General features: G+C 35.3%; 1 protein-coding gene across 3 annotated transcripts; it reads left to right on the top strand.

Annotated features, from left to right (window-relative positions):
* The first annotated feature begins 98 nt into the window (after positions 1-98).
* Cpr62Ba (Cuticular protein 62Ba) lies at positions 99-27,685 on the top strand. 3 transcript variants are annotated; one of them, XM_067757528.1, is made up of 3 exons: positions 99-403; positions 26,598-26,748; positions 27,192-27,685. In XM_067757528.1, the coding sequence occupies exons 2-3, from the start codon at positions 26,611-26,613 to the stop codon at positions 27,471-27,473; spliced, it is 420 nt and encodes a 139-aa protein (XP_067613629.1). In that variant the 5' UTR covers positions 99-403; positions 26,598-26,610; the 3' UTR covers positions 27,474-27,685. The 3 variants fall into 3 exon arrangements, with proteins under 3 accessions (XP_067613629.1, XP_067613628.1, XP_067613627.1); XM_067757527.1 differs by having other exon boundaries at positions 99-651; XM_067757526.1 differs by having other exon boundaries at positions 99-699.

Raw genomic sequence — 27,685 nt, 5'->3', positions numbered from 1 at the left:
GCCTTAATATATTTTGTGCTTCTTCTACTTCTTTTCCACCACTACTTTATACAACTTTGAAAATTTTGCTAAATGCGAACATCAAACGATACCAAACAGTTGAACCATTAAAAACGTTTCTGCGGTTAAAAATTTCAAAACTTAGAACATTAGAAACTGAAAAATATTACCAATTAAGTGCTGACTTACAAGAGCATAAATTACAAGTAAACAATAAAAATAAAAAATAGCTAAGGTGTAGCATTTGTGTACTTTGAATTTATGTTTTGAACTGCTAAAAGTGAATGTTAACAACAAAAGGAAAAAAATTACAAAAATTTCGTAACTGAAAAGTGATGAACAGATGCACCTTCACTTGCATTGTAGAGTAACTCACAGATCTCTCTGGCTGCTATTGTTTTCGGTAGTTGTGCATTTATTGTAGTTTTTTCAGTTAAAAAAAGAAAAAAAAACCAAAAACCCTACGACAAAAAGACACCCATACAATCTTACATACAAACAGACAATATTCAAAATAATCGATCGAATCTGTGCCAACAACATTGTTGCTTCAATGTTGCCTCTGATTGGTGACCCTTTAATAATACGTTCGATCTGAATTTGCAATTCTGCAACCGCATTTATACCAACAGGCAATACAAACTTACATAGGTACATACCTACAGATATGTATATTTATGAATATTCGCATAATCTAAAGTAAGTGTTACATTTCGCCAAAAAAGTGAATGCCGGATGTGAAATTTGTGCCTTTATTGATTTTTGTGCCATAAAATTCGTGACCTAATTTGAAATTACTTATTTACATTTGTATTTATGCATTTGCATTCGAAATGCAGATCAGTTGTGGCATGAACGTCAAAAGCTTTTAATTGAATGCTCCCAAATTGACCTGTGCTTCCCAAAAGTGAAAATTATCGCACGGTTATTTTAGAAAGACTTTGTATGCAAACTGATTAAATATATACCCATACAAAAAGTCAGTTTGTAAATATATCGAAAACATCAGGATGACGAGCCTAGCAGACTGTCTGTTTGAACACATACTAGTCTCTCAATATCTGGATGGAATTTGTTATACGATTGTGTTTTCGTGTTTTTCTAATTATATGTCACAATCCAATTATTAACGATTAGCAATAACATCATATATATACCCCTATGCAAGCGATTGTTTCTCAGAAATTTGACTACACTCAGAGGAAAACACCGTTCTAAAATCCAGCACTACCGCATTCAATTCAAGCTTTTCATGCTCTTACTTTTTTGTGCTTGAAAAATGAACGACTTATTCTCAAAACAACAACCTTATTCTTGAACTGACAACCATTTTCTTGAAAAGAGAACGGCTGGTCTTAAAATATGAACAAATGCTCTATTAATGAGAACGATGTTCTTAAATTAAGAACAATGTTCTTAAATTGAGTTCAAGAAAAAAGAAACGGAAGAATTCGTGTGCACTACAATGTTAAATACAACATTTGGCGCACGCTATCAAGCGCTGTAGTGGCCACGCGGCTATGATGTTGCGGTTGCGATCATCTGGCGCGAGTTCGATCACCGTCATACTCTGAAGTTTTTTAAAACAATTTTTTGTATCATCTATTTTTTTTAACTCTAAGTTTTCGTTCAGTTCCATTCACATATGCACAGGTAATTCTCAATCTTGTTATGAAATGTGTTTCGAGAACGGTAAATCTTAAATCAAACCCAAATAGTACTTGAAATGAGCGCAGAAAGTTCACACATCAATACCAAACTGGTCATAAGATACGAACGGTGTGCTTGGAAGGTCACGAGTTAAGAAAAAACGTATTTGACAGACTTTTGTCAACGAATGTTCTTAATTTTGAACTTGTTTCGTTCGCTTTAGAACGATTTTTTCTCTGAGTATACTGGAGTTCGAATCTCACTCGGGAAGAATATTAATTATAATTTAAAAATACAAAGATATCTGAAGAGATCTTTGGCAGGGTCGAAATAGCTATAATATCAGCCAGTATGTTTAATTCCTTTTAGTTTTTCCATCATAATAAAAATACAACAATTTAATAAGACAAATTATTTTGAATACGTCTCAAACTCATAGAATTTACGAACATAATAAATGAATAGATGATTAAAGCAAAGATCACAAATTTTTCTGTTATCATATTTTTCTAGGACATCTAGTTTAGAATCACGTTCTCAAATAGGATGACCACTTCAGTTTCAATATCAGTAACTAAAAAGTAAGGAAGTCTAAGTTCGGGTGAAACCAAACATTACATACCCAGCTGCATACTTGAAATTCTGTTGTTGTTTGTTTTGTGTGCTTAATAGTGTTACAAGGCTGCGAAATAATACATAAACATATGGTTCTATTCTGCACTAATTTTTCTTCAAGTTATGGCTCCCGAAACATAAAAAATTGCTTAGTCATAAAAGTTTAAGTTTTCCTATTTATTGTTATAAATCCATTTGGGGAATGAAGTACCATTGATATAAAGCCCTTTTTGCAAAGATATAGCGTATTTTATTCGACCACGTCGAATATCTTATATAAAAGTGGGCGTGGTCCTTAACCGATTTCGTTAATTTTTCTTCGAAGCATTCCTTATAGTAAATGCAACCTCTCTGCCGAATTTTTTACGATAGGTTTAACGATTTTTGATTTATGATTAATAATATTTCTAAAATTGATTTTATCACAAGTGGGAGGTGTCACCCCAATTTTTAAATTTTTTTTCAAATTTTTATCAAGAGTCTTAATGTGAGTCTACACGTCAAATTTCAACATTCTAGGTGTATTATTTACTAAATAATCAGGTTTTCGTGTTTTCCAAAATGTTATATATATAAAAAGTGGGCGTTGTTGTCATCCGATTTCGATCAATACCAATCTATTCTGGGTCCAGATAAGCTCGTGTACCAAATTTGGTGAAGATGTCTCAATATTTATTCAAGTTATCGTGTTAACCGACAGACGGACGGACGGACATGGCTCAATCAAATTTTTTTCAATTCCTGATGATTTTGATATATGGAAGTCTATATCTATCTCGATTCCTTTATACCTGTACAACCAACCGTTATCCAATTAAAGGTATAATACCTTGTGTACAAGTACAGCTGGATATAAAAAAGATTGGTCGCTGAAAAATGTTTGCTGAATATCAAGCTTTACAATTCTACTCTAGTTGATATCATCGAATACAAAAAAATTTGTCTACAAAATAAAAATATGCGTGTCGTTTGTTTTTTTTTTTTCAAGTACTACTTTTAGTAGAATGATAACAAAGAAATATATAATATATATAATACAACCAATCTTTCAGATACTACAAATTTTCGTCATTTATGCATAGGAGATCCTTAAGGTGGTGTCAAGTCTGGTGCTCTTTGAAATCACTAATTTTTCCGATTTGCCATTTTACTCCTTTTGAACAAAATTCAATCACGTTATATTTTTAGTTAAATTCATGAAAGTTTTCGGCATAGACCCGCCTTTATTTGTACAAAGTTTATTTTGTGGGAAAGCTGGAGATTACACCTTAAGTTGGAAGTTGCAGCCCTAGTAATTCAGGTAGGTATAGCAAAAAAAAAACACAATCGGTGCGATTTACCTCCGATGAGATTTAGACTGTTATTCTCTTCCTCCTTGCGAAGGGCTCTTTTTTACATTGTTCTAAAAATTATCGAGCGGGCCCAGGTATTTTCTTCCTATTCCTTTTTTTCCTATACCCATTCCAACTTCTGTTCCCGCTCCTACTTCTATACCTATTTCAATTCCTTTTCTTTTCCTATTCCCAATTATATTTCCTTACTATTATTCCTTTTACTATTCCTATATGCATTCCTTATGTTTTTCAATTCCCACATTTCTGTTCTAATTCTAATTCCAAATCAAATTCCAATACCAATTCCTATTGCTATTCTTATTCTTATTGCTATTCATAGTCCTATTACTATTGTTATACCCATTCATGTTCCTTTTGATATTCTTATTCCTTTTGTTTTCCTATTCCGATTCGAATTCCTATGCCTCTCCCCCTTCCTCTTGCTTTTGCTCTTCTACTTTATTTTCATTGCCCTCTTCTTCTTTCTCTTCATTTCCCTCTCCCTTTCCTATAAAACTAAGATGTAAATGCTTACAGTAGCTTGTAAGAAACATAAACAGTTTTTATTGGTATGAGAATACGACTTATAGCGTTTTCTTTTCTGAAATAAATTGTTGCCTAAGTAAATGGTAAAGCCTTAATAGAGTTACTCCTACCCCAGAAAATGTTCAACATTTATAGTGCATACAACGAACATTTCAACTCACCATATTCACTCATATTAACAGAGTATAAGTGGAACTTAAGAGCGAATTGAGAGTTTCACAGAGCTGCATTGCCACACCGCCATTTTACACAGGGTAAAAGTGTAACGCTTTTGCGTTGCGAGCAGGCAACAATTTTTACAAAAGAACGAAATATCCCGTAAAGGCGTTGCCTGTTTTTCAGAATAGAACAACAACCCTTGCGAGGCGTACAAAAAGCGTAACACTTTAGCCAGAAAAGAAAACGCTATTAGTTGGCAATACCGCGCGCCAGATATACTGGTGTGAGATTGGTAACAAACCAAAGGCCTAAGCCTGCATATAATCATTTGATGGAGAAGAACTATTATAGCCGTTTTAGCTCTGTGTTAGCTTAAATTGACTTAAGTTGTTTTTGTATATTAATCCAAATATGTATGCATATTTATGTATCTATTTAACTTAAACCTAGTTGAAAACTTTATCGAGTTCGTATAATTTACGACCTATTACAATCTCTTGCTCACACATAATGGCATCATCCCAGACAGACAGTTTTTTCTTACCATAATAATTAGCTAGTGAGCGCTACATAACAGTTACTGCACTTCAGTGAAGCTTTCCTTTAGGTCAATAAAAATTTGCGTGAAAATGCCATAACCTAAATCAAATTAAAGCCCGCTTTGGTCACAAACAATCAGTTACTTCAATCAAATTCATCCTTCATCTAGTTTGCACTTCAATTCGAGGAAACGTACCAGCTTCCTGTTCACATAGATACATATATCGATTTCACCTTTCAATTGAACCAGTTTTCTGTTAAGGTGCACAGCTTTACGGCTGTTCACAGCTTGCGTAAACAAATTTCAAGTATTTACAATAAAAATATGCAAATATTTGTTTGACTATTAATCGTGCAATAGGTTTTTACCTACAAACAATGTTGCATGCTACTCACCCTATTACTACTTACATACATACATACTCGTGCATATGTTTGTACATAAATGCATATTATGCATGCATATAAATCACTTTGCTATTTTCGTTCATTTATTTCCACTTTTATACATATGTATGTCCGAACTACCATGAACTTCAACTGATCGTTTTTATGGTCTACGTGATTTTGTGATTTATATACTCAGCTGTGTTTAGCATAAAGGGTATATTTCATAACCTCCAAATTTTCCGAGGTACGTCCTTTTTTGAGTGGCCGTTCTTTATTTGGGGTCACATCTCTTAGCTTCTGCTTAGACCAATCCGGGACCTTTTATCTCCTCTACGTTGGCGCTCAATCCGATATTAGATGCCCAGGTTTGTGTATACCGAAGCACCTGAACCATCAAAAAGCTAATTGTTGGCAGCATTTTCCACTTAAGACAACTGCAATGTCATCTGCGTACGTCGCAAGTTTGACGGGTCCCACATCCGTGTGAGCAGCTGGTTGATGGACCAGCGTCCACAGCAGAGGTGAAAATATCACGTCCTGCAGCGTGCTCTGTCACCGATTGTGTGGCCTCATACGGCCCCAATACGAAGTAATCTTGCTGCATTGAAGCATGCAGCTGATCCATCTGGTTAGGGCTAGATACACTTCAATGTACTCAAGACCCTCCATGATCGTATGTATAGATACATTGTTGAAAGCAATATCTTAGAAGACTCCTTAGAAGTACTCTTATGTGTATAACCACCATAAGCAATGCCATGTGTACGGACTTACCTTTGATGTTTGCATTTTGTGTTTTGGAGAGCAGTTTTTCATCCATGTTGGAGTTTGTATATACATATAGGCCGCTCAAGTGGTATGGTGGTAGCGTGCTCCGTCTTCACAATTTTAGAAACAAGTTTTTCCAATCCACTGCATTTTCGGTCCCCCGAACTACTTTGTGATCACAATTGCCTTGCTTCTAACGTAAAAAAATTCATTTTTCATAATTTATTGTTTTCGTGATCTTAGGTTTGGTACTCTGCTAAGTTTTATTAATAAACACACAGAGCGATTAAAAAAACATGCCCGTAGAGGAGAACAAACGAATGAGTAAGGCACTAGAACTAAGGCTAATTAGTGATTCGGCTAATTAATAAAGTCTTTGGTATTTTTCCCCAGATGTTCAACTTAGTATACCAAACTAGTATGTGTCACTGGAAGCTAGATTTCCCTAATTTGTGCTGCATATATGTGGGATCTGATACCTTGAAATGCAACCTTAGCCTTAAAACACAACAATAACAAACTCTAACCTGACGAAAAAAGACGAGAACAACGACAACGACTGAAAACAGACAAGTTCAGTTAAACTTTGCAACCCGAAGCGCACAGAAGAAATAAAAGTCGCACACAAAAGAAAATTGTCTAATTATAATAAAAAATTAATCTAATGCTAAGGAAAACTCAAAATAACTATAATTAAACAATAAGAAACAAATTAAATGTAAAATCCTTAACAAACAAAGTGAAATTAAACATTTAAATAAAACAAAACGCTTGTTTCATTCCACATATATACTTATAAAATAAATCTTAACGACCAACCGTTTTTTGACTTTGTTAAAGTCAATAACAATGTCCAGACAACGGAAAATTGTCCTAACATTGATAACCAACACAATGATAAGATAATTTCCAGATATGTTATTGCGAAATGTATTGCCTTTTTATGTAGAGCTCGATCGATTTCCATTTTTGACCCCATTAAAAGTTCGATGTAAGCAATAGACTTACCTTGAGCGAGCTTAAACTTTCACCCAATCGAATATGTTCCTCAGTCTCCGTCAATATTTTCTTTCGGTCTTAATATCTCACTTCTTCTCCCTCTACTTATCTCTTTATTGCCCGCTACCCCTCCCCTTTCCACTCTCATTCCATTGCCTCTCTCTCCACCTCTTCCTCACCCTTGCGCCCTCCTTTTTCATCCCGGCACTCTTTCCTTCTCTCTCCCCCTTTGTTTGACTACCTTTTCTTCTCTCACCGTACTTATTTTCATAACGGTTATCTTAATATATATATTTCCTCTGTACGTGTGTTTGTGACCGAACTTTTCCTAAACGACTGGACCGATGATGAATATCTAGTGTGTGTGTTTGTGAAGATTTAAAAAATTTTAAAACCCCATTTTGGTCTGTTTTCTTTCTTATCTTTCCGGTAAGTGAACCAGGGACCGGGTACCTCTGTGACCAAATTAATATTTGAAACCTTTACTTTCCGGAAAGGGGACCAGTCCCCGACCTATATTAAACATTTTTATATACGGTGCGATTTGATTCGAAAAAGTTCGTGTTCTAAGTCCTTAGTTATATAATTTCCTAGGTACAGTGAACTTGGCGACATCCACGGAACATTTTTTTTGGAAATATTAAAATAAGTCTAACTTTGGCCCCTTTTCTGCGGACTCTCGTTATGCTAGTTTTAATTTTTCCCATAATAACATATTTAATGCCGAAGCCAAACGGCATTTGCATGGCAGAGAAATTATATCTTGATATTTTGTGTTGTTGTGCCTTGACCGGTATAGGAATTGGATAGGTTGTACTACACAGTGTACTGTGTTATAAATGCCCAGCCCATGGAGTGCTAAACCCTCTTTTACAAACCCACAAACCTTTTTGGTTAGCTTTTAACTCCAATAAAGGGAACACCTTATATTTCTACGCTGAGTGGATTTTCGCTTATGATTGCTTGCAAACGAAGATTGCCTACTGCTGCTTAAAATGATGCTGAATCACGAAAATCTCTTTAAGAAGAAGATTAAGACTATGTACGACGCCGTGACATTTTGCGTCGCAGTCACTGACATATTTACCACTATATAACACCTAAAAATATAAGCATTCAAGGGGCTGATGAGTGCAATACAAAGCTTTATAGCTTCGGAGGTTCCACAACCTTATTGTTACCCTCATCTACGCGATGGGAGTCCTGTTGCAAATATGAATGTATCATACATATATTTAGCAGGAGAGGCTCTGGCGACCCTAAGTTCTTCATGGAACTAGGGGGTGTGAGGCGGGATGGCCTAGAACGTTTAATGTGGTCATGTTAATCGTTCACGAGATTGTCGGGATAGTAACTTAATGATGCTTTGTTACCGGAAAGTACCAGATCTATATCTGCCAAAGGACCACCAACAGCCAAAACACTCCCCAAAAACTTTAGGGGAGGGTCTTTATCGTTAAAACATCAACAACACCAACAATTTCACAAAAGTACTTACGTCTATGCTCATTTACTCAGGCGAATGATTGCGCTTATATGTATCATACAAGTTTTGGTTTACCTGAGAAAATCATAAGCTCTACGAGATTTATGCGAGATGGGTTTACCGTTATTGCGGCAAAGAATAAATGAAACAACAATTCAACTCATCCCAAAACTTATATATTCTCCTAACGTTGGGCTTCACAAGACTTTGATTACCGCCTCTAAACACAAAAGAAATTTGCGGCTCATGTGCACACTTCGACGCTGCGTCAGATACTGCCAGCTTAAAAATATCCATATAGTTTCGAGTTTCAATAAAATCAATACGCAACCAGAGTGGAAGATAAGCGAGTCCACTATATATACATCTCTCCATATTTTGAAAAAATCAAACACCAGTAACACAGAATTTCGAAAACTTTTTTTGGAACTAGTCAAGAGTGTCAAAGACTCTTCGCATACCGATGTTGACGGGCTTTCCATGAAACTTTTGAAAAATTGTACCTCGCTGGTTAAACCTCTCATGCTTATTTTTAATCTGTCCCTAGCTTCAGGGGTTTTCATTGATGATTGGAAAAGCACTTCTATTATCCCTATTTTTAAAAGTGGAAATAAAAATGATATTTTAAATTATAGGCCTATATCCAAGTTGTCGTCTGTTGCCAAGCTATTTGAATGCATTGTAAAAGAGAAACTTTATTTTCATGTGAAACATATAATTTGCGCAAATCAGCATGGATTTGTGGCAGCACGCTCGACAGTTACCAATCTTTCAGTCTTTACTGAGGATTGCCATTCGTGCTTTCGTAATGGTCTTCAGCTTGATACGATTTATACTGATTTTTCTAAGGCGTTTGACAAAATTTCTCACGTAATCGTCATTGAGAAACTTGCATTCCTGGGTTTTCATTCCAGTATCCTCAAATGGATAAAATCTTATTTACATAACAGGAGTTGCATGGTTGCTATAGATGGGGCATTCTTGGATCCATTCATTGCTACATCTGGTGTACCTCAAGGTAGCATATTAGGTCCTTTATTATTCATCTTGTTTATTAATGATGTTTCTTTTTGTTTTAACTCGTCTAGATGTCTCTTATATGCCGATGATCTTAAAATATATTCTGAAATAAGTGACTCGCGTGATTCATCGGCGCTTCAAAGTGAACTTAATAAATTTTTAGATTATTGCGCCTTGAACAGGCTTTATATAAATATTAACAAGTGTTTCAAAGTAACTTACTCTAAAATGGTTAAGCCTTTGGATACTTGCTACTGGTTGGAGGATTCGTGCCTTTCTGAGGTTAATGAAATTAAAAATCTTGGCGTGTATTTTGATAGCAAACTAAATTTTACTACTCATTTAAACTACATAATTACAAATTCTTTTGGAACACTTGCCTTTGTGAAACGCCACTCTTCTAATTTTTCAGACCCATATACCTATAAGCTTTTGTACTCGGCTTTTGTCCGTTCTAAAATGGAATACGCAGCTGTCATTTGGAGACCATACCATTCAGTCCACATAAATCGTCTGGAGAAAGTCCAAAAGTGCTTTGTTCGTTTTGCTTTACGCTCTCTTAACTTTACTGAACCGATTCCGTCGTACGTTGCTCGTTGTCGATTAATTAGTTTGGTATCGTTATCCGATAGGAGAACGCTATTATCGGTTACATTTATTATGGATCTTGTTTCTGGCAGGATAGATTGTCCTTCCTTACTTCAGCTAGTTAACTTTAATGTGCCCTGCAGAAATTTACGAAATTTTGTTGGTTTTCGTGTTGGACTTAACAGAACAATCTATGGTGCTAACGCTCCCTTGAATAGAATTATGTCTGATTACAACTATTTCTCAAATTTTCTGGATTTAGATTTTACGTATACCAAATCGGTTATACAGTTCAAACTAAAAACCTATTTTTTAAGTAATACTTAATTTACATTAGTTGTACTATATTCTTAAGTGTCTGCTGTATAATAGACATACAAGTAAATAAATAAATAAATAAATAAATAAATAAATAAATAAATACAAACAAAAGAATTTTACATGTATGTAACAGAGGGTTTCAAAGTAACAAACACTGCCTTTGCAGCTACCTCCCGGAACGGAAGTATTATAACAGGAGGTGTTATTTCACCCTACTCGTCCGTATTTGCGGCTGAAGCTTTTGCAATCTGCAAAGCTTTGGAGCGCGCCATTAATCAAAAAGGAAGATTCCTTATTTGCTCTGACATAAGAAACAGCACAGCTATCATTCGAAGAATCCGGGATTTTTGTTTTAAATATAGGTAAAAAATCGCTTTGATGTGGGTTCCTGGCCATGTAGGGATTCCTGGCAATGAGCAAGCAGATAATGCAGCGAAATATTTCGAATCAGCGCCAACCTTTCAACACGAACCTTAAGACCAAAACGGTCTCAAAAAATGTTACGGCAACATACTTACGAAAAAAGTATTACAGAATGGAAAAATTTCGCACACAGATATGCCAACCTCAACCCCCATCGCAATAAAGTTATCTACCCCAGCAACATCACTTGCATGCAATCAACCTTTTTCACACACCTAAGAATCGGTCATACCCGAAAAACACATCAATACACTCAGAAAAAAATTTCTCCCGATTGAAGAAAAATGGGAATGAAATGGCACTTAAGAAATTTTTTCCCCATTCGCATGGCCAAATTTCAATTTGAAAATTTTTTCCTCATTTTGAAGAAATTTTGGCCATGCGAAAAGGAAAAAATTTCTTAAGTGCCATTTCTTTCGAGTTTTTTCTGAGTGTACAATCTCACCGGAATGACACCACCTAGGTGTTTCTTCTGCGGCAACAGCTTGCCCGTCGATCACATTTTCAACACTTGTTTGGCTTTAGAAAGTATTAGAAACAAACCCCTCATCACTGACCATTATCTAAAATTATTAAGTACCCTATCTTATGATAATATTTTAAGGATATATAATTTTCTTATAGAATGTAAGTTGTCTGGTCACAAGGCTTAACAGCACAAGTCCATTTTTGGCCAAATTGAGTTATTATGATGGTTGAATTCTCCTAATTCGATTTCATATTGTGTCAAAATTTTGTGAAGATCACCCAAATAGTTAACAAGATATTAAGAACAGGTAAACAGCTCAGGTCAAATTTATTGCAGTTTGCATAGGGAATAACAACACATCTCAGTTCTCTAATATCAGCTGATTCTCTCATCACTTGTGTTCATGTGTCCTGTTGGAATTCAACAAGCGAATCGGCTAATTGTTATTTTTTGTGTGCGGAAAAATAGCATATCTAAATTGTGTTTTTATTCCATAATAAGGTTTTTGATCGAAAACGTATATAAGCATACTTGTAATGTTTTATTCAATATATTTTCCTACAAATGCGTATCATTACTTAACTTATGCCCTTTCTATATGCTATATTTCCTATTATTTGTAAACATAATAAGAGATATGCTATTTTTCCAAAACGACTTATTTGTGACAAATAAAGTAACTTGACTTACTTTTTTATTCCAACTGCTAACTTCAAGAAATCGACCAATAGTGTTTTTATTGCAATACATATTTACATAAGTTAAAGTTAATAAACAATGGAAAAAATAGATAGGTTAAAGTTTATCCAACATCCATATTGCACTGAATAGGTTTTCTTTCATTATGACACATCCTTGTCTCATTAAAAGTCCGGAATTTCGTGAGCTATATAAATGGTCCCTCCAAAAAGGTAATTTTCAGACGATCCCTCTAGCCTTAGGCGATACATTTTTTTTTTAAATAAGTTCCATGCTCCCCTTATACCGAAAGAAACATATTGTAGTGCTAATTGTATATTATGCCGACTCCGAACGGCATCTGAGATGAGTTTTCACTGAGGGCTTTTCATGGCAGAAATACACTCGGACTACTGCCGAGAAGCGACCCCGCTTAGAAAAATTATTTTCTATTAAAAAAAATTGTTTCTAAAATTTTGATATTGCTTTCCAGAGGCCTGAACCCAGGATCTTCGGTGTGAATGGCGGAGCACGCTACCATTACACCACGGCGGTCACCTGAAACTATTAGGGAGCGTATTAATAGTTTTTCTGCCTACGAAAGCCACTATTGTCGGCGAAATTCAAGTGCAAAATATTTAAACTCCGATTTGTCAATCACAAAAATGTATAGTCTGTACTACAAAGATGTTGAAACTCCTGTTAGCTTATCAGAATATTCAGAAATATTTCACATAATGAACTTAAAATTCAAACAACCGAAACTTGATGCTTGTTGTATATGCGATTACTTTAAATCCCAAATGGACCACATCAATAAAAATACGTCAGAATATAAAATACTGACTGAAAAACAGGCAATGTATCACAAAGATGCAGATAGCGCGTATAAATCTAAGAATTTTGACAAAGATCTGGCTGGGAAGCACAGAAATGTAAACACTTACACATTTGATTTGCAGCAAGTTTTGCCAACTCCTTACCTGAAAACCTACATTTGCTACTATATGAGGCAATTGAATACTTACAATCTTACCATATACGATTGTGGAACGAATAAAGCGTTTTGCTATATGTAGCATGAAGGAGTTGGCCAGCGAGGTGCTAACGTAATATCTTCATATATTTTTTAACACCTAAAGGCCTTGTCCGTAGTTAAACATGTTGACTCTATAATTTTCTACAGCGATTCATGCGTCGTGAAAAATAAGCTCTTTGTTTATAGCTTTCTTAGAGAGCAATCATAATATTAAAATTATTGAGCATAAGTTCCTTGAGCCAGGGCATACACATATGGGAGTGTGATGTGGCTCACGTCCTTATCGAACGAAAAAAAGAAGAAGACTACCATGAAAATCCACCATCCACGTGATTGGTATCAATTTGTACTTTCAGTTGGTAACAGGAATACATATGAAATAATTAAAATGGAAGACAAATTTTACAAGTTTGGCTCAATTGCTAAAAGTAAATTGAATTGGAGAAAAGTTAATGAAGATGGAGAGAAGTTTACGTGATCTGATGTGAAGTGGCTCCGCTCCACTCAAAATCGCTTTGGTTGTGTAAAATACAAAACTTCTCTGGATGATATGCAGCATTTTAAGACACTTAATGTTGCGAAGCGTGGTGTCAGTTCTTTAACAATTGGGGACCAAGATACAATTTTAACAACTCTTACATCTAAAGCGAAAAAGGCAAATTTGTTAAGCATTTTGAACTTAATCGATCCCATGTTCCATAATTATACTCAGCGTGCTTTGCACACAGAGTATATTAACTTTGATTGGATAACTGTTGGTTGTACAGGTATAAAGGAATCGAGATAGATATAGACTTCCATATATCAAAATCATCAGTATCGCAAAAAAATTTGATTGAGCCATGTCCGTCCCTCCGTCCGTCTGTTAGCACAATAACTTGAGTAAATATTGAGATATCTTCACCAAATTTGGTATACTAGCTTATCTGGACCCATGAGTGAAATCGGATGATAACCACGCCCACTTTTTATATATATATATAACATTTTGGAAAACACAAAAAACCTGATTATTTAGTAAATAATACACCTAGAATGTTGAAATTTGACGTGTGGATTGATATTGAGACTTTTGATACAAATTTGGAAAATTTTTTTAAAATGGGTATGGCACCCCCTACTTGTGATAAAATCAATTTTACAAATATTATTAATCATAAATCAAAAACCGTTAAACCTATCGTAACAAAATTCGGCAGAGAGGTTGCCTTTACTATAAGGAATGCCTTGAAGAAAAATTAACGAAATCGGTTAAGGACCACGCCTACTTTTATATAAAAGATTTTTAAAAGGGTCGTGGACGAATAAAACAAGCTATATCTTTGCAAAAAAGAGCTTTATATCAATGGTATTTCATTTCCCAAGTGGATTTATAACAATAGGAAAAACTTCAAATTTAAAAAAATGGGCGTGGCACCTCCCCTTTTATGACTAAGCAATTTTCGATATTTCGGGAGTCATAACTCGAAGAAAAATTAACGGATCATAATAAAATTGGGTACACATATTTTCCTTATAGCAGAACATATTTCTAGTAAAAATGGACGGTATCGGTTAAAGGCCACGGCAAATTAGATATAAAACAAGTTTAAAAGGGTAGTCGACTAGAATAATAAGCTATAACTTAGCAAGAAATAGTTTTGAATCAATGATATTTCACTTATCAAGTTTTACTGTAAGAGGAAATGGGGAGAAATTTTTTTTATACGGGCGGTGCCACGTGTTATATAGAAAAGTAATTTACCTGAAATGAAATGTACAATTGAAGCTCACGCTGAGTATATAATGTTTTGTTACACCCGAACTTAGACACCTTTACTTGTTTTTACAAAAATCTGAACTCGGGAAATTTACGGAATACTGATCCAGATATTGCCGATGTCTCTACATCTACTGAAAATATTGAGAACGATACCTCTCGATAGAATATGCTGTCATCATTATATCAAATTGTTGAAATTCCTTTCAGATTCTTTACTCTCGCATTGCGTTATTTTTTACTACTATCTCATTTTTTTATGATAAAATTGGTTCAAGTTCCTATGTTTCATTCTTATTTTTCGCATTTCATTATTTACATACATTTACAAAAGGTTAATTTAATGAAATAAATGCACTTAACTGAGTTCAATAATATTACAACAGTTTTGACAAAACAGCACAAGTATTCTTATACTGAAAACATTATATTTATAGTTACGGCATATCGGCATAACTTGAATTGTGTCACCAGATGGTAGGACTCTTAGTTCGCAATAATATCATAAGTTTACTTACGTCTTTCGTCTATGTCAAATTATTTTTAACGAAAAAAGGCATAAATTACGTTTTTAAGCGTATTTGGAAAACTAATCTAATATATAAAATTCTTCTGTCACGGTTTTAGAGGCTTAACTCCTCCGAAACGGCTGAACCGATTCTTATGGAATTTTGTGAGCATATTGGGTAGGTCTGAGAATCGGCCAACGTCTACCTTTTTTTCGCTGCGTGCCTAGGGTCTTGAGATCAAAACGTGGACCCGGGTACTCCTGGAATGTGTTTATACAATATGGATATCAAATGAAAGATGTTGATGAGTGCTATAGTACAGGATAATTTCCATACCCTGGGTGACTAGGGTCTCGAGATATAGGTCAAAACGTGGACCCGGGTACCCCTAGAATGTGTTTATACAATATGGATATCAAATGAAAGCTGTTGATGAGTGCTATAGTACAGGATAATTTTCATACAACCGGGAGGCTAGGGTCTCGAGATATAGCCCAAAACGTGCAGCCGGGTACCCCTAGAATGTGTTTATACAATATGGATATCAAATGAAAGATGTTGATGAGTGCTATAGTACAGGATAATTTTCATACCCCTGGGTGACTAGGGTCTCGAGATATAGGTCAAAATGTGGACCCGGGTACCCCTAGAATGTGTTTATACAATTTGGATATCAAATGAAAGCTGTTGATGAGTGCTATAGTACAGGATAATTTTCATCCAACTGGGAGGCTAGGGTCTCGAGATATAGCCCAAAACGTGGACCCGGGTACCCCTAGAATGTGTTTATACAATATGGATATCAAATGAAAGCTGTTGATGGGTGCTATAGTACAGGATAATTTTCATACAACCGGGAGGCTAGGGTTTCGAGATATAGCCCAAAACGTGGACCTGGGTACCCCTAGAATGTGTTTGTACAATATGGATATCAAATGAAAGCTGTTGCTGAGAGCTTTAAAGTAATTTTCATTGTGATATTCGATATAGTCCTAGTTACATACGTCCTATTCGATTTGTCTGAAATTTGGTATATAAATGTGTCTATATTAGTATTTACGATGCTTTTTTCCGGGAAGTAGACCAGAGACGGACTGGGACTGGGATTAGGACTAGGATTGGGAATGGGACTGAGAGTCGGAATGGGACTGGAACAAAATACATACCAGTGGCAATAAGATATCAAGAAGAATGAGAAAAACTTGAGAGAAGAGGAAAGAGAGAAGGAGACTGAGAAAGAGATAGAATACGGAGGGAGGAGTGAATACAAAGATTAGGAAAAAGTGTAGAGGGGGAAGGGCAGAGTTAAACGGAAAAAGCTTATTAAAATTTATGCAGATAGACCAAATTTAGGGCAGAACAACGTCTGCCGGTTCTGCTAGTAGTATATATGTAAGTTACCTGCAGGCATAAGATGCCTATAATATCATCTGAGATATTCGATTCCCTCGAAAACTTTTTTCAGATTATAATTTAAATCTTTAAAATGCTCTCCTGAAAAATGCAAAAAAACACGCTTGTGCTGTTAAGCCGTGTGACCGCAATTTGCAGAATAAAATATAGTTTTTCATCTCTAAGTATTTAAATTCGGAGCCGATGGCTGCCGTTGCTTGTGCTCCCGTACATAATTAGGTTAGATATTAAATATTTTCCCTAATAAATAATAATAATAATATGCTAATAACGACATTATTCAGAAAACTAAATCGATATATTTACGTTGGCGCTGAAAGCAAACATAAAAGTTAACCATGCTATGTGAATAAAAGGGTGCATTATAAAAGGTCAGGTCCCAACTATTAGAAACAAGGAGGTACACAAAAAAATACGTAGCGCGACATCCCTCCGTGGAGATGTTTGCCAGACTTCTTTCTTTTTGTAAAATATTTTGATGTTGCAATTATCTTACACATATATAAAGATATAAACATAACTCTGCCTGGATGTGTGCACCCATAATTCTATCTCAAACTACAAATCCACTTATCAACAATACAACAAACCCCACCAGTTAATCAACATCAACTTCTTCCGTCGTTGGCCACAATTTTCTTATTAATTTCTATTTGATATAAGCGCCATTGCATTGCTAATAAATTTTTGTGCAGCACGATGGCATATATGTATGTATGTATGTACAAACATACTTTGGAATGCATTTGCACATTTTCTCCAGTAGGTCTATTACCACATTACATCTCCACGAGATTAACTAATAAGGTGTTATAAGACGTACGAGCTGGTACTCAGCTCATATCAGTAAACAGATGCTTTGATACTTACTCTTTATGCCCGCGTCTTACTTCATTTAGCTTCATTTTTGGTTTTATTTAGATTCATTTTGAAATGAAATTTTAAATGGTTTATATTTCGTAATTTTTTAGCAGTTAAAACCAAGTTTGGCCTGTGCCGCCATGGCGCATATGGCGCAAATGCCACAAGGCAGGCAGCCAGTGCTTATTGTGTGGATTCATACTTTTATTGGCCGCTTTTACAGCTGCTTTTCTATTCTTTTTTTTTTAATTTTCAGGCATTAACAAAATAAGCTTTTACGACACCTTCAATGTGTCTCGCTGGAGAGTTTTTCACTTCTTTTTTCTCCTACTTAAATTGCTTCGACGGTGAGCTATTTGTGCAATGAAATTTTAAAATATATAAAATGAAAAGTGATGCCACTTTCGTCTGCTGATTTCAGTCTTTTGAAATTTATTTCGTTTTTGGTCTTTTTGCTTTTTTCTCTTATGTTTGCTTTTAGCGCCATGTATAATTTATGCTTCAATTTCTAAATTATATACGAGTATGTTAATAGTTTTTTAGGAGAAGGCAGCTGATTAGTGGGTTATTGTGTAATTTATTGGGGTCAAACCATTTTCTTCTTGGTACCTGTCTAGTTCAATTCTTTATAGTTGTGGGTATGCAACTTTGCTTTGTAGGCAAATTAAGCCCATAACAAAACGTAGAAGAAAATCTTTCTTGGGAACTATCCAGCTGCATCCATGGCCACTTTGTAGGAAGAACAAGCAGTCCATTTGATATCCTTAGGTTAAGTTGAACAGTCCGATCCGTGAGGACTTCACATAGACTTAATGAAAACAAAGTGTTGCCAGAAGTTTATTTAACGACCAAAATGAAGAACCCTATCAAAAATCAGGTCCTACATATATCAAAAAAAACTCTACTATTTTGGCAAATATTAGAAGACTTATATTTTGTTCACTTAACTTCCTAATACTGATATAGTCCGTAACATTCTTCAACGTCACTTGGAATATCTGCATACGCTTTCCAGGGGTAATCGGACGAACTCAGGCCTAGAGGCTTATAGGCAGCTTAATTTCGCACTATCGAAATCTCCACGGAAAGCAACAAAAAATATTTTGCATTGTTTCTCATTCTATAAACCCCACGGCGCAAGCCTCCGAATTAAAAAAAAAAACTTCGGGGTAGGCGACTATTCAAATGTAGTGCAGAAAATTTCAAAGGATGAAATCATCTTTTCCCCTTTGCAATTAGTAAACTTTGATATCAACACGCATTATCCAACCCTTTCAAAAAAGGAAAATGGACTACCCAAGGAGACAAGAGTCGCTCTGGCCAAACTTCGTTCTGGATACTGTAGAGGGTTAAACACTTACTTGTTGGGAATCAACCCAGACATATTTAATGTATGCCCTGCATACGAATTGTCAGCACATGATACCAACCATCTATTCAATTGTAATGTGAAGCCTATGCTTCTTACATCAGCAGCGCTATTGACTGCCGTTAAAAGACTTTAATGACAATTTGTAAGTGGTCGCATCCAAACTACTCGTACTCATCTTCGGTATGACATTTCTTTTCTTCGCGAGAACTTTCTTCGTCATGATGTCACTGAGTTCACTTGATCCCACCTTTCTATTAAAACTATTTAAGTCAAACCACCTCATTAAAAGGCTAACAACTATCTACTGTTTGAATATATTGTGGCGAATATTAGCAGTTTCGATACGTCACTATGCCGCTGGTAAACAAATGCTACACAACAATAGCAAGACGTATACACACGCATACATAGAAAGCAACGAAAAATATTTCACACACATAACCAGCAGCTAAGAGCAGGGGCTGAAACTGTTATTCCTTTTATTATATAAGTCCTTGCAAAACTATTAATTTTGGACTTTAAATATATTTGGATCAAGATAAAAATTATTTTCGGATTTTTATTTTTTGAGTCCGATAGAACCAGTTAAACTCGGACTTTTAAAAATAAAAGTCCCGAAATAAAAGTTGAATCAAGCAGTTTCTTTGTTATCAAGCGAGACTTTTATTTCGGCCTTAAAAATAAAAGTCTTGATTTAACTTTTATTTCAGGACTTTTATTTTTAAAAGTCCGAGTGTAACTAGTTCTATAGGACTAAAAAAATAAAAATACGGATTTTACTTTTATATGCGGACTTTTATGCAAAAAGTTCGAAAAATAAAAAGGATGCATGATTCGACATGATATTGCTATAGGGATACCTGGGAATTCAAATATTTTCACCTAGGACAATTTTTTCACCAGGATTTTTCGACTCCGAAAAAAAATAATAATAATTACTTTCCGTCTCTGGCTAAGAGCGAAGAGACCCTGCAAAAAATGCGATTAGTCTAGGATGAATCCGGTATGAGACGCAAAGGAGTATGCGACCAATGCCAGTTTTAATCTCTTTATATGAGTTGAACTGTTCCCTTTTGTTTGAGCATGTCCTATGAAGAGACTCATTGTACCCTTTTATACCCGAAAGGGATCGATAGGACCAATCATCTTTGTACCCGTGTGGGAACATAAGAAGACTAGTCCCTTTTTGGTTCTAAAAGGTTTCTATAAGGACGCATTTTTCATGACAGAAACAAATTCGAAGGGTTTGCCAAGCCACAAAATCTATTTCAGCGGGCGGAACAGCTTTTCTAAATGGAATACAAAATATTCTTCGAAAATTTAACCCTAACTCCGGTGTAGTCGTTAAGTCCTAGTAATTTAGCTTCGGTATAGGGCTCCGCAATTTTTCACAAATATGCGAGCCGAGTGTTCGCGAAAAGTCTAGATCCTGATAGAAAAAGGCGAACGAAGCAAACGGTGTGTATAAAAACGGTGCAGTGGAAGTGTAGGGGAATCAGTTTGATTTTAACACGCCGTAAGTGAAGTACGCGAGTAGATTAAATGTGAAGTACCACCACCATATTCTAAGTTAAGAACATTTTTCTATACTGAATACAGTTCAGCTATAACGAAAGGGCAGAATTAACAGGAGTTTGCTAAAATGCGTTATAATATATATTTGAAACGAACTATGCTATGATTGCAAAACTTTTTTCAATACTGTGCTTAGTTATGTCATCATTCTAATACAACATCTTCGCTGGATCATTATTTATGCCCATATGTATTGTCTAATATACATTCAACTTTAACACAAACTACGTCACTTTTCTGCTTATCGGTGTTGCATCATGTCATCATTATGATCACAATCATCAGCAGCACATTGCTTAATGCTGTAAGACGGCGAACCATGTTTAGCTTTGAGTTAGCTTTCCTCTAACTTGTTCAAATGTACTTGGTTTGTTTGAATATCATATCAGAATTACGTACATATTACAAGCTTAAATCTTTAAAAATATATACATACGTATGTGCACGTAAACATTAGGGTCCTTATTATTTATTCCATTTTTTTAATTTTATTTTATTATAAAAGCTAGTTATAAAACTAGTTTTCTATAAAAATGTGAAACGCATGTTTACTTAGTTACGTTTTTAAATTAAACGGTTTTATTTAGTTTGACTTGACAGGCAAGCCGCACGGCCGCATGCACGGCCGTTGTGAACGAATTTTGTAATTGAAATTTAAGTAAATTCCCGATAAGCTACAAACTTGAAACTTGGAATATAGTTCAGAACCCGATGACAATGCAATAATAAGAAAAAAAATTGCCGCTAGGTGGCGCAATGATCGAGATATTCACAAAAATCGTATTTGTGGTCCGATCTGGCTCATATTTGGAGCACATAATACATACAAGAATAGAAAGCGACCTTTGAAAAAAATTGCCGCTAGGTGGCGCAAGGATCGAGATATTCACAAAAATCGTATTTGTGGTCCGATTTGGCTCATATTTGGAACAAATATCTCATACAGTCCGGTAGCAGTGACATCAAAATATTTTGGAGTTGGAGGAGGGACAAGCATACGTGGCGCAGAGTCGAGTAAAGTCTTTGAAAGGATTATGTATTGAGGACTTAGATTGTAACAAATTGTCAGGAAATAGTCCTTGTAATAATGAGTCACTAAATGAACTATTAAATAAAGGCTAAAAACTTTAAAATAAAATAATTAAAAACAAATTTTTAAGTTAAACGGTTTTATTGAAAACAATACTTACATGAAGTAATAATAATACTAAAAGCTATAAAACAATTAGGTAGGTTCTAGGTACTAGTCATCACACTCCTAATCAATCCAGGGCGTATAAGCAATGTTTATGCCACCAAATGTCACCCCTCTTATACAACCTATGGATCAAAACGCAATCAGGATTACGAAACTTTACTATAGAAACAGTCTTTTGGCTTCTGTTGCTGCAAAGGGGTTTAATTTGCTTGAGGCTCTAAAGCAAATTACACTTAAGGACGCGATTGTTACTTTAGCATCTGCATGGAGTAAGGTAGATGCTGTTGTGCTATCCAAATGTTGGAGCAATGTTTTAAGTATGGTAGAAAATCAAGAGGATCCTGAAGATGACATACCTTTGAGTGTTCTTCGAAGCAACTTAATTATGAATGTAAGAGATTTGGAGGAAGGTGCAACGAATCTTTTGTCATACTTGAGACCTGAGGTTTGTGTTTTATAACCGTTAGTCAAAGAAGTTTTATTTTTTTATTTTTATTAAGTTTCACTTTATGTTGAATTCACTGCTTTCAACGTTAGAGAATGGAACGATGATGCTACTGAATGTAATGACAATGAAATAGAGGAAATTTCCGACGATGATGGTGACTGTTCTGTGGAGGCAGAAAAGACGATTATATCAAAGGAAGCTATTGACATGTTTAACAAAACTTTGGAAAGTGCTGAAAATTGAAATGGTTGATAAATCGGATTTAAATGTGTTGAAGAAGCTAAGGGAAAAGGTAGTGTTTACGATGCTTGAACAAAAGAAACAACAAAAGAGGATTACTGATTTTTTTTCGACATGAATTTTTTCAAAAATTTAACTAAATATGAATTTATGCATAATTAACTTTTTGACTCTAACTGATGTTTTATTTGTGTAATGTGAAATAATGAATAAGTAACGTTTCATTTGCGGTTTTAAATAAAAAATAATATATGTCTTAAAACTAATTAAATATAATATTTTTCAATTTAGTTGCCTTTCGTAAATATGAACAATCTCGGAAAACTGAACAGGCCTGGTTTAATTAGTTCATATTATCGCGAGTGCACTGTAATTGGTAATGTAATTGAGTTGCATTTATGCTGCTCAGACAATGTGTGCCTATCATCTTTTTTTAGCAGTTGGCTGCCCAATTAAACTTTCTAGTGAACTTCCCATCACCGATTTCGAAAATGTTTGAAGAGCATTAATAGCCATCGGAAAAAGTTGGTTTAATATTTTTCCAGTTATTTTCTAAATCGGGGAATAAAGAGTTTTGAAAATATCGGCATTCTAATGTATGTATATGTATAATTTAATATTGTTGTGTGTAACAACAGCAACACGAAAGTAAATCCCTTTATGTACAAACAAATTAATCAAGATATAATTCATAAGTATGCACGAGCTTTACGTGAGCTTTGTTGATTAAACGATTCAAAGTTCAAAGCGTTTGACCCTTTTATATGGTAATTTGCAAAGAAAACCATAAGGAAAACGGTGTAAATTTGAGATAAAAGTCATCTACCCGTTAGAGATTTGCCGGGCTATATATGTATGATTGTATATCTTTATGCTGAACTGCCAGTAATGCAACTAACTGTTAGCGAAGAGGAAATTTCTTTGCTATCCTCTGTAGTTTTACAAACACATGTAGTATATTCATACATACATCTTTAGGTGCTTCTGGTTAAAATAGCTAAAGTGATTGTTGCCTTTGCTTTTGCTACTGTCGATGGGTGCTAATGGCTATATTATTTTTATTGGCCCTAGCGTCCATTCACTTCCATATTGTAATCACACAGTCACGCTTGATTGTTTTATATGTTAAGTAGTAGCTCCTTAGTTACAATGCAGTGAAACAACAAACTTGGTTAAATATATGCTACACGTAACCAGGACTTACCCATTGAAATGAAGCCTGTCCAAAAATGCCATACCTTTACTAAGTTTCATTATAAAGTTTGGAGATCATAAAAGTACTGCATCAACAAGCATCATTAGTCATCTATTCTCAAAAGTAACAGATGAAATTCGGAAGCACCCACGGGTTTAAAATCACCCTCGTAGCAGAAAGGGTCATACATATTATGTAGAAATTTTCCCTCGAATACCTCAAGTGTATTTCATCTGCCTTTGATTGTCTTCTTGATTGCAAGCCATACACATTGAAGACAGATATTTGGTTTCCGCCTCAGTCAAAAGCAGAATTTTTGCCAAAGGTTATTGTCACTGGGATATCGATTAACATATTGTAACGAGTTTTGGGAAATTCCGCTTATTCCAAACCTTCTGTTAACGTTCGAATCACTAAACTGTTGAATAAATCCCTCCAATATTCAGTATTGCAAACTGGTCTTTATTTAGATTACTTTGGGAGTAGTACTTCACAACCAATACTTGGCAACTTATAGCGTGTTTAAATCAAAACTGATTACTGATTACTCAGCTTGCGCTGCTTTTATACTCTTCGTTGCTTCATTCGCATATTTCTACTAAAGTCTAGACGTTTCGCCTTCTAGAACTGCTGTATCTCTTGCTTGGTAATTCCTATATACATGTATATTTGTAGTTTATGTCAGGGATGGAAAATAATAATTTTTTTTTTCGGAGTCGGAAAAAGTCCTGGTCAAAAAATTGTCCTAGGTGAAAATGTTTGAGTTCCCAGGTATCCCTATAGCAATATCATGTCGAACCATGCATCCTTTTTATTTTTCGAACTTTTTCCATAAAAGTCCACATATAAAAGTAAAATCTGTATTTTTATTTTTTGAGTCCGATAGAACTAGTTAAACTAGGACTTTTAAAAATAAAAGAAAGGGCTTATCCGAGTTAAAAAAAAATTTTTTTTCGGATAAGCCGTTTCTTTGTTATCAAGAGGGACTTTTATTTTGGGCTTAAAAAATAAAAGTCCGGATTTAACTTTTATTTCCGGACTAAATAAAAAAAAAAAAATAAATGTAAGGCGCGATAACCTCCAAAGCGATCTAAGGCCGAGCTTCTCTTCCAATTTGCGTCGTGTTCCTCTTGATTTTCCCTACAAATTGGCCGGACGCGACCTACATTTTTTATGCCGACTCCGAACGGCATCTTCAAGGCATATGAGTTTTGACTGAAAGCTTTTCATGACAGAAATACACTCGGAGCCGAGAGGCGACCCCGCTTAGACAAATTTTCTTGAAAAACCTTATTTCGCAAGTGCTTGGAATATTGTGATGAAAGGAAGTACTACGTCTTATCCTTGAGATACCAAAACATTTTTTTAAAACTTACCGACCATACAAATATAAATCCCAGCAAACAGTCGTAATCGCTTTTGTGATGTTTTGTATCGGAAGCGATTTCTGCTGCTTAAGTATCTTTATCAGCACCAGGTTTAAAACCAACAACCACGAACCAAAAAATTATTTAATTTGGAGTGAACCGAGCACACTTAAACTCCAATGGCATATTATCAGCTCTTAAGACAATGATTATGGTTTATCTGTGGGGGCCAACTATACCATAATGGACCGTTCCTGGGCGATTTGCTCATATTATCTTCTTTATTATCAAGTATAGGATCAAAACCAACGGACCGGGAAATCTTTGATTTTGGACTGGGCCGACACATTCAAAGTCCACACGGATCTTATGACCTCCTCAGAAAATATTTGGAACAAGAGTTAGCTCATGTTTTTACCAGCTTTCCAACTCCATTTTCAACACATCGGCACCTAATCTGCTGTTTCCTGGCTCTTTATTATTTTTAAACTAAGTTATTGCCATTTGTACTTCGTCTTAGTGTTCTTGAGACGTCCATTTCTAAGTCTGCCTGTGAGAGAAGTGTTTCCCTCCTAATAGGCTTTGCACTTCGGCTACTACAGTTTGCACATTTAGTAAAGTCTCCCTTATCGCTTGAGGCGGAATTTCGCCTGTATTGAAAGCAATTATGGTATATTATTAGATGAAATTCGTACCAGTAAAACTTTCTTACTTTGTTTCAGCATTGTTCGTCCTTGTTCTCGCCACTATAGCGCTTGCCCAAACCACGCAATGCGCCGGTGCACAAACTCGCCTCAACGGCAGCGTCCTTTTTCTTTTTATCACACTAATCTACTTTCACTTGAGCTGTTTGAGTTTGCGCGCATTATTTTAAAATGGCTAAGTACGATTTTGTTTTAGTGGAGGCCGCTATGGCCTCATGAGTAGGTTTCTGGATTGTCATAGGCGCATAAAAATTGTATGTTGAAGAACATTGCTCTGGTGCAGATCGTAATTAGAGGTTCGTCCTCTGCGCGCCCGACAGTACTTGACAAAGAAAAGCCTTTTGTAATTAATGTCTTAGCCCTTGTCTCCACTTTTTATGGCCAAAGTATTAGTGCGGTAAAAAAAGCCTTTGGTTTCGCAGGAACATCAGGCAAGCACACATCTTTGGGTCTTCCAGGTAAGTTAATTTAAATCATAATTCATAAAGCGTTTTTCAAAATTTTCGTAAGTGGGTCAAATGGGTTTTATTTGGCGGGCTCGCAGCTAAACTTATCGGACTGCACGATTTCGGAGATTTAGGTTGAAGTTGTGTTATTGCCACAAAAACTGCCTAATATATATGAGTCTTCCCTGTAAGAACGGTCATCATAAGCTTACATTCTGCTCACTTGTAAAAGAGCCGGTCCATAGTTGATTTATTTCCGCAAAAAAATTGAAAAATTTGATGGTATTTATTACACAACCGCCATGCATCTACGTGCTCGTAATTAATAAATGTAATCAATTAATTTTAGGGAAAGGAAAACAGACGAAAATGTAGAAATAATTTTCTGCTTTCAATATTTTTCACATTCCGCCTACATACATACAAACATTTGTATGTGTGTGTGATATGCACAAACTCATTTTGCACAATTTCTACATTTATAGGTCCAGACCAATAATGTTTATGATCATCATCTGGATAATATATCTTGAATTGTTTGCCATGTTCGGGCCGTCTTCATCTGCTCAAACTCAACAGAGTACGTCGTTTTCGGAGTTAAATGCAGATTTCAAAAATCTACACAACAATGATGAGGTGAGTAACAGCGGGATAGAAAAATGGTATGCCAAAAAAGTACAAAGATAAAATAATGTATTTATTGTATTATTTGCAGTACGTGCTATTATTTAGTAAGTTACGAACATAATTAGCGTTTTAATTGCAATTAGGATTGGCGCGGATCAGTGGCGTAGTGAGGTTTTCTTGCGCCCGGGGAAAAATATTTTTTGCCCCCCCCCCAAAACCCCCCAAAAACAAAATGCAATTTTTCAAATTTAGAAAAATTAAAAAATAACAATAATTATCTTTAGAAAAAAATTATTGTTCTGGCCTTGAGCTCGAATTGAACCTGGAAAACCGTTTAACTAAAATTTTTTTTATAAATTTTATTTTATGAAACAACTACGTATGCTTGTTTTTATATATGAAAATAAATTTAAATCTTTTTTTTAAATTTATTATATTACTTCTAATTCCAGCTAAAATACACCTTTAATTACTACATCGATCATCCACAGTCAATGGTGCATTTGCATCATCGTGAGGAGCGCCACGGTACACGAACGATAGGCGAGTATGGTTTACTAGAACCGGGCGGCCATGTGCGCAAAGTCTATTATATGGTAGATGGGAATGGTGGCTATCGTGCTATTGTACGCACGCGAACAGCATCAAGCAATACTCATCAACTATTGAGATTACGTCAGCAACAACCAATCAAACCGATACAACATGCACAACCAGTAGCGTTCATCAATTGAGAGGAAAGAAACTAAGATCAAGAGGAAAGCAATGACATTAACAATTAAGTTCATTTTATATTGTTTCCACGTTTCCAATGCCAAGCTTACATTTGTATTCGCTGTTACCAATCACCAAATGAAAACTTTTGTAGCAATATGTCAATTAAGGTGGAAGAATTTGCTGAATGGGATTAAGAAAGTTTATTCCAGATATGAAGTGGAATAAAAAA

The sequence above is a fragment of the Eurosta solidaginis genome, chromosome 5 (genome assembly GCF_040869045.1).
Source record: "Eurosta solidaginis isolate ZX-2024a chromosome 5, ASM4086904v1, whole genome shotgun sequence".
Lineage (NCBI taxonomy): Eukaryota > Metazoa > Arthropoda > Insecta > Diptera > Tephritidae > Eurosta > Eurosta solidaginis.
This window is presented reverse-complemented; position numbering and strand designations above follow the sequence as displayed.

Excerpts from the sequence above, each read along its gene's own strand:
- Cpr62Ba (XM_067757526.1), top strand. The coding sequence starts at position 668 with ATGTATATTTATGAATATTCGCATAATCTAAA. Across the intron at positions 700-26,597 it reads GAATATTCGCATAATCTAAA|GTCCAGACCAATAATGTTTA; the intron begins GTAAGTGTTACA and ends CTACATTTATAG. Across the intron at positions 26,749-27,191 it reads ATCTACACAACAATGATGAG|CTAAAATACACCTTTAATTA; the intron begins GTGAGTAACAGC and ends TTCTAATTCCAG.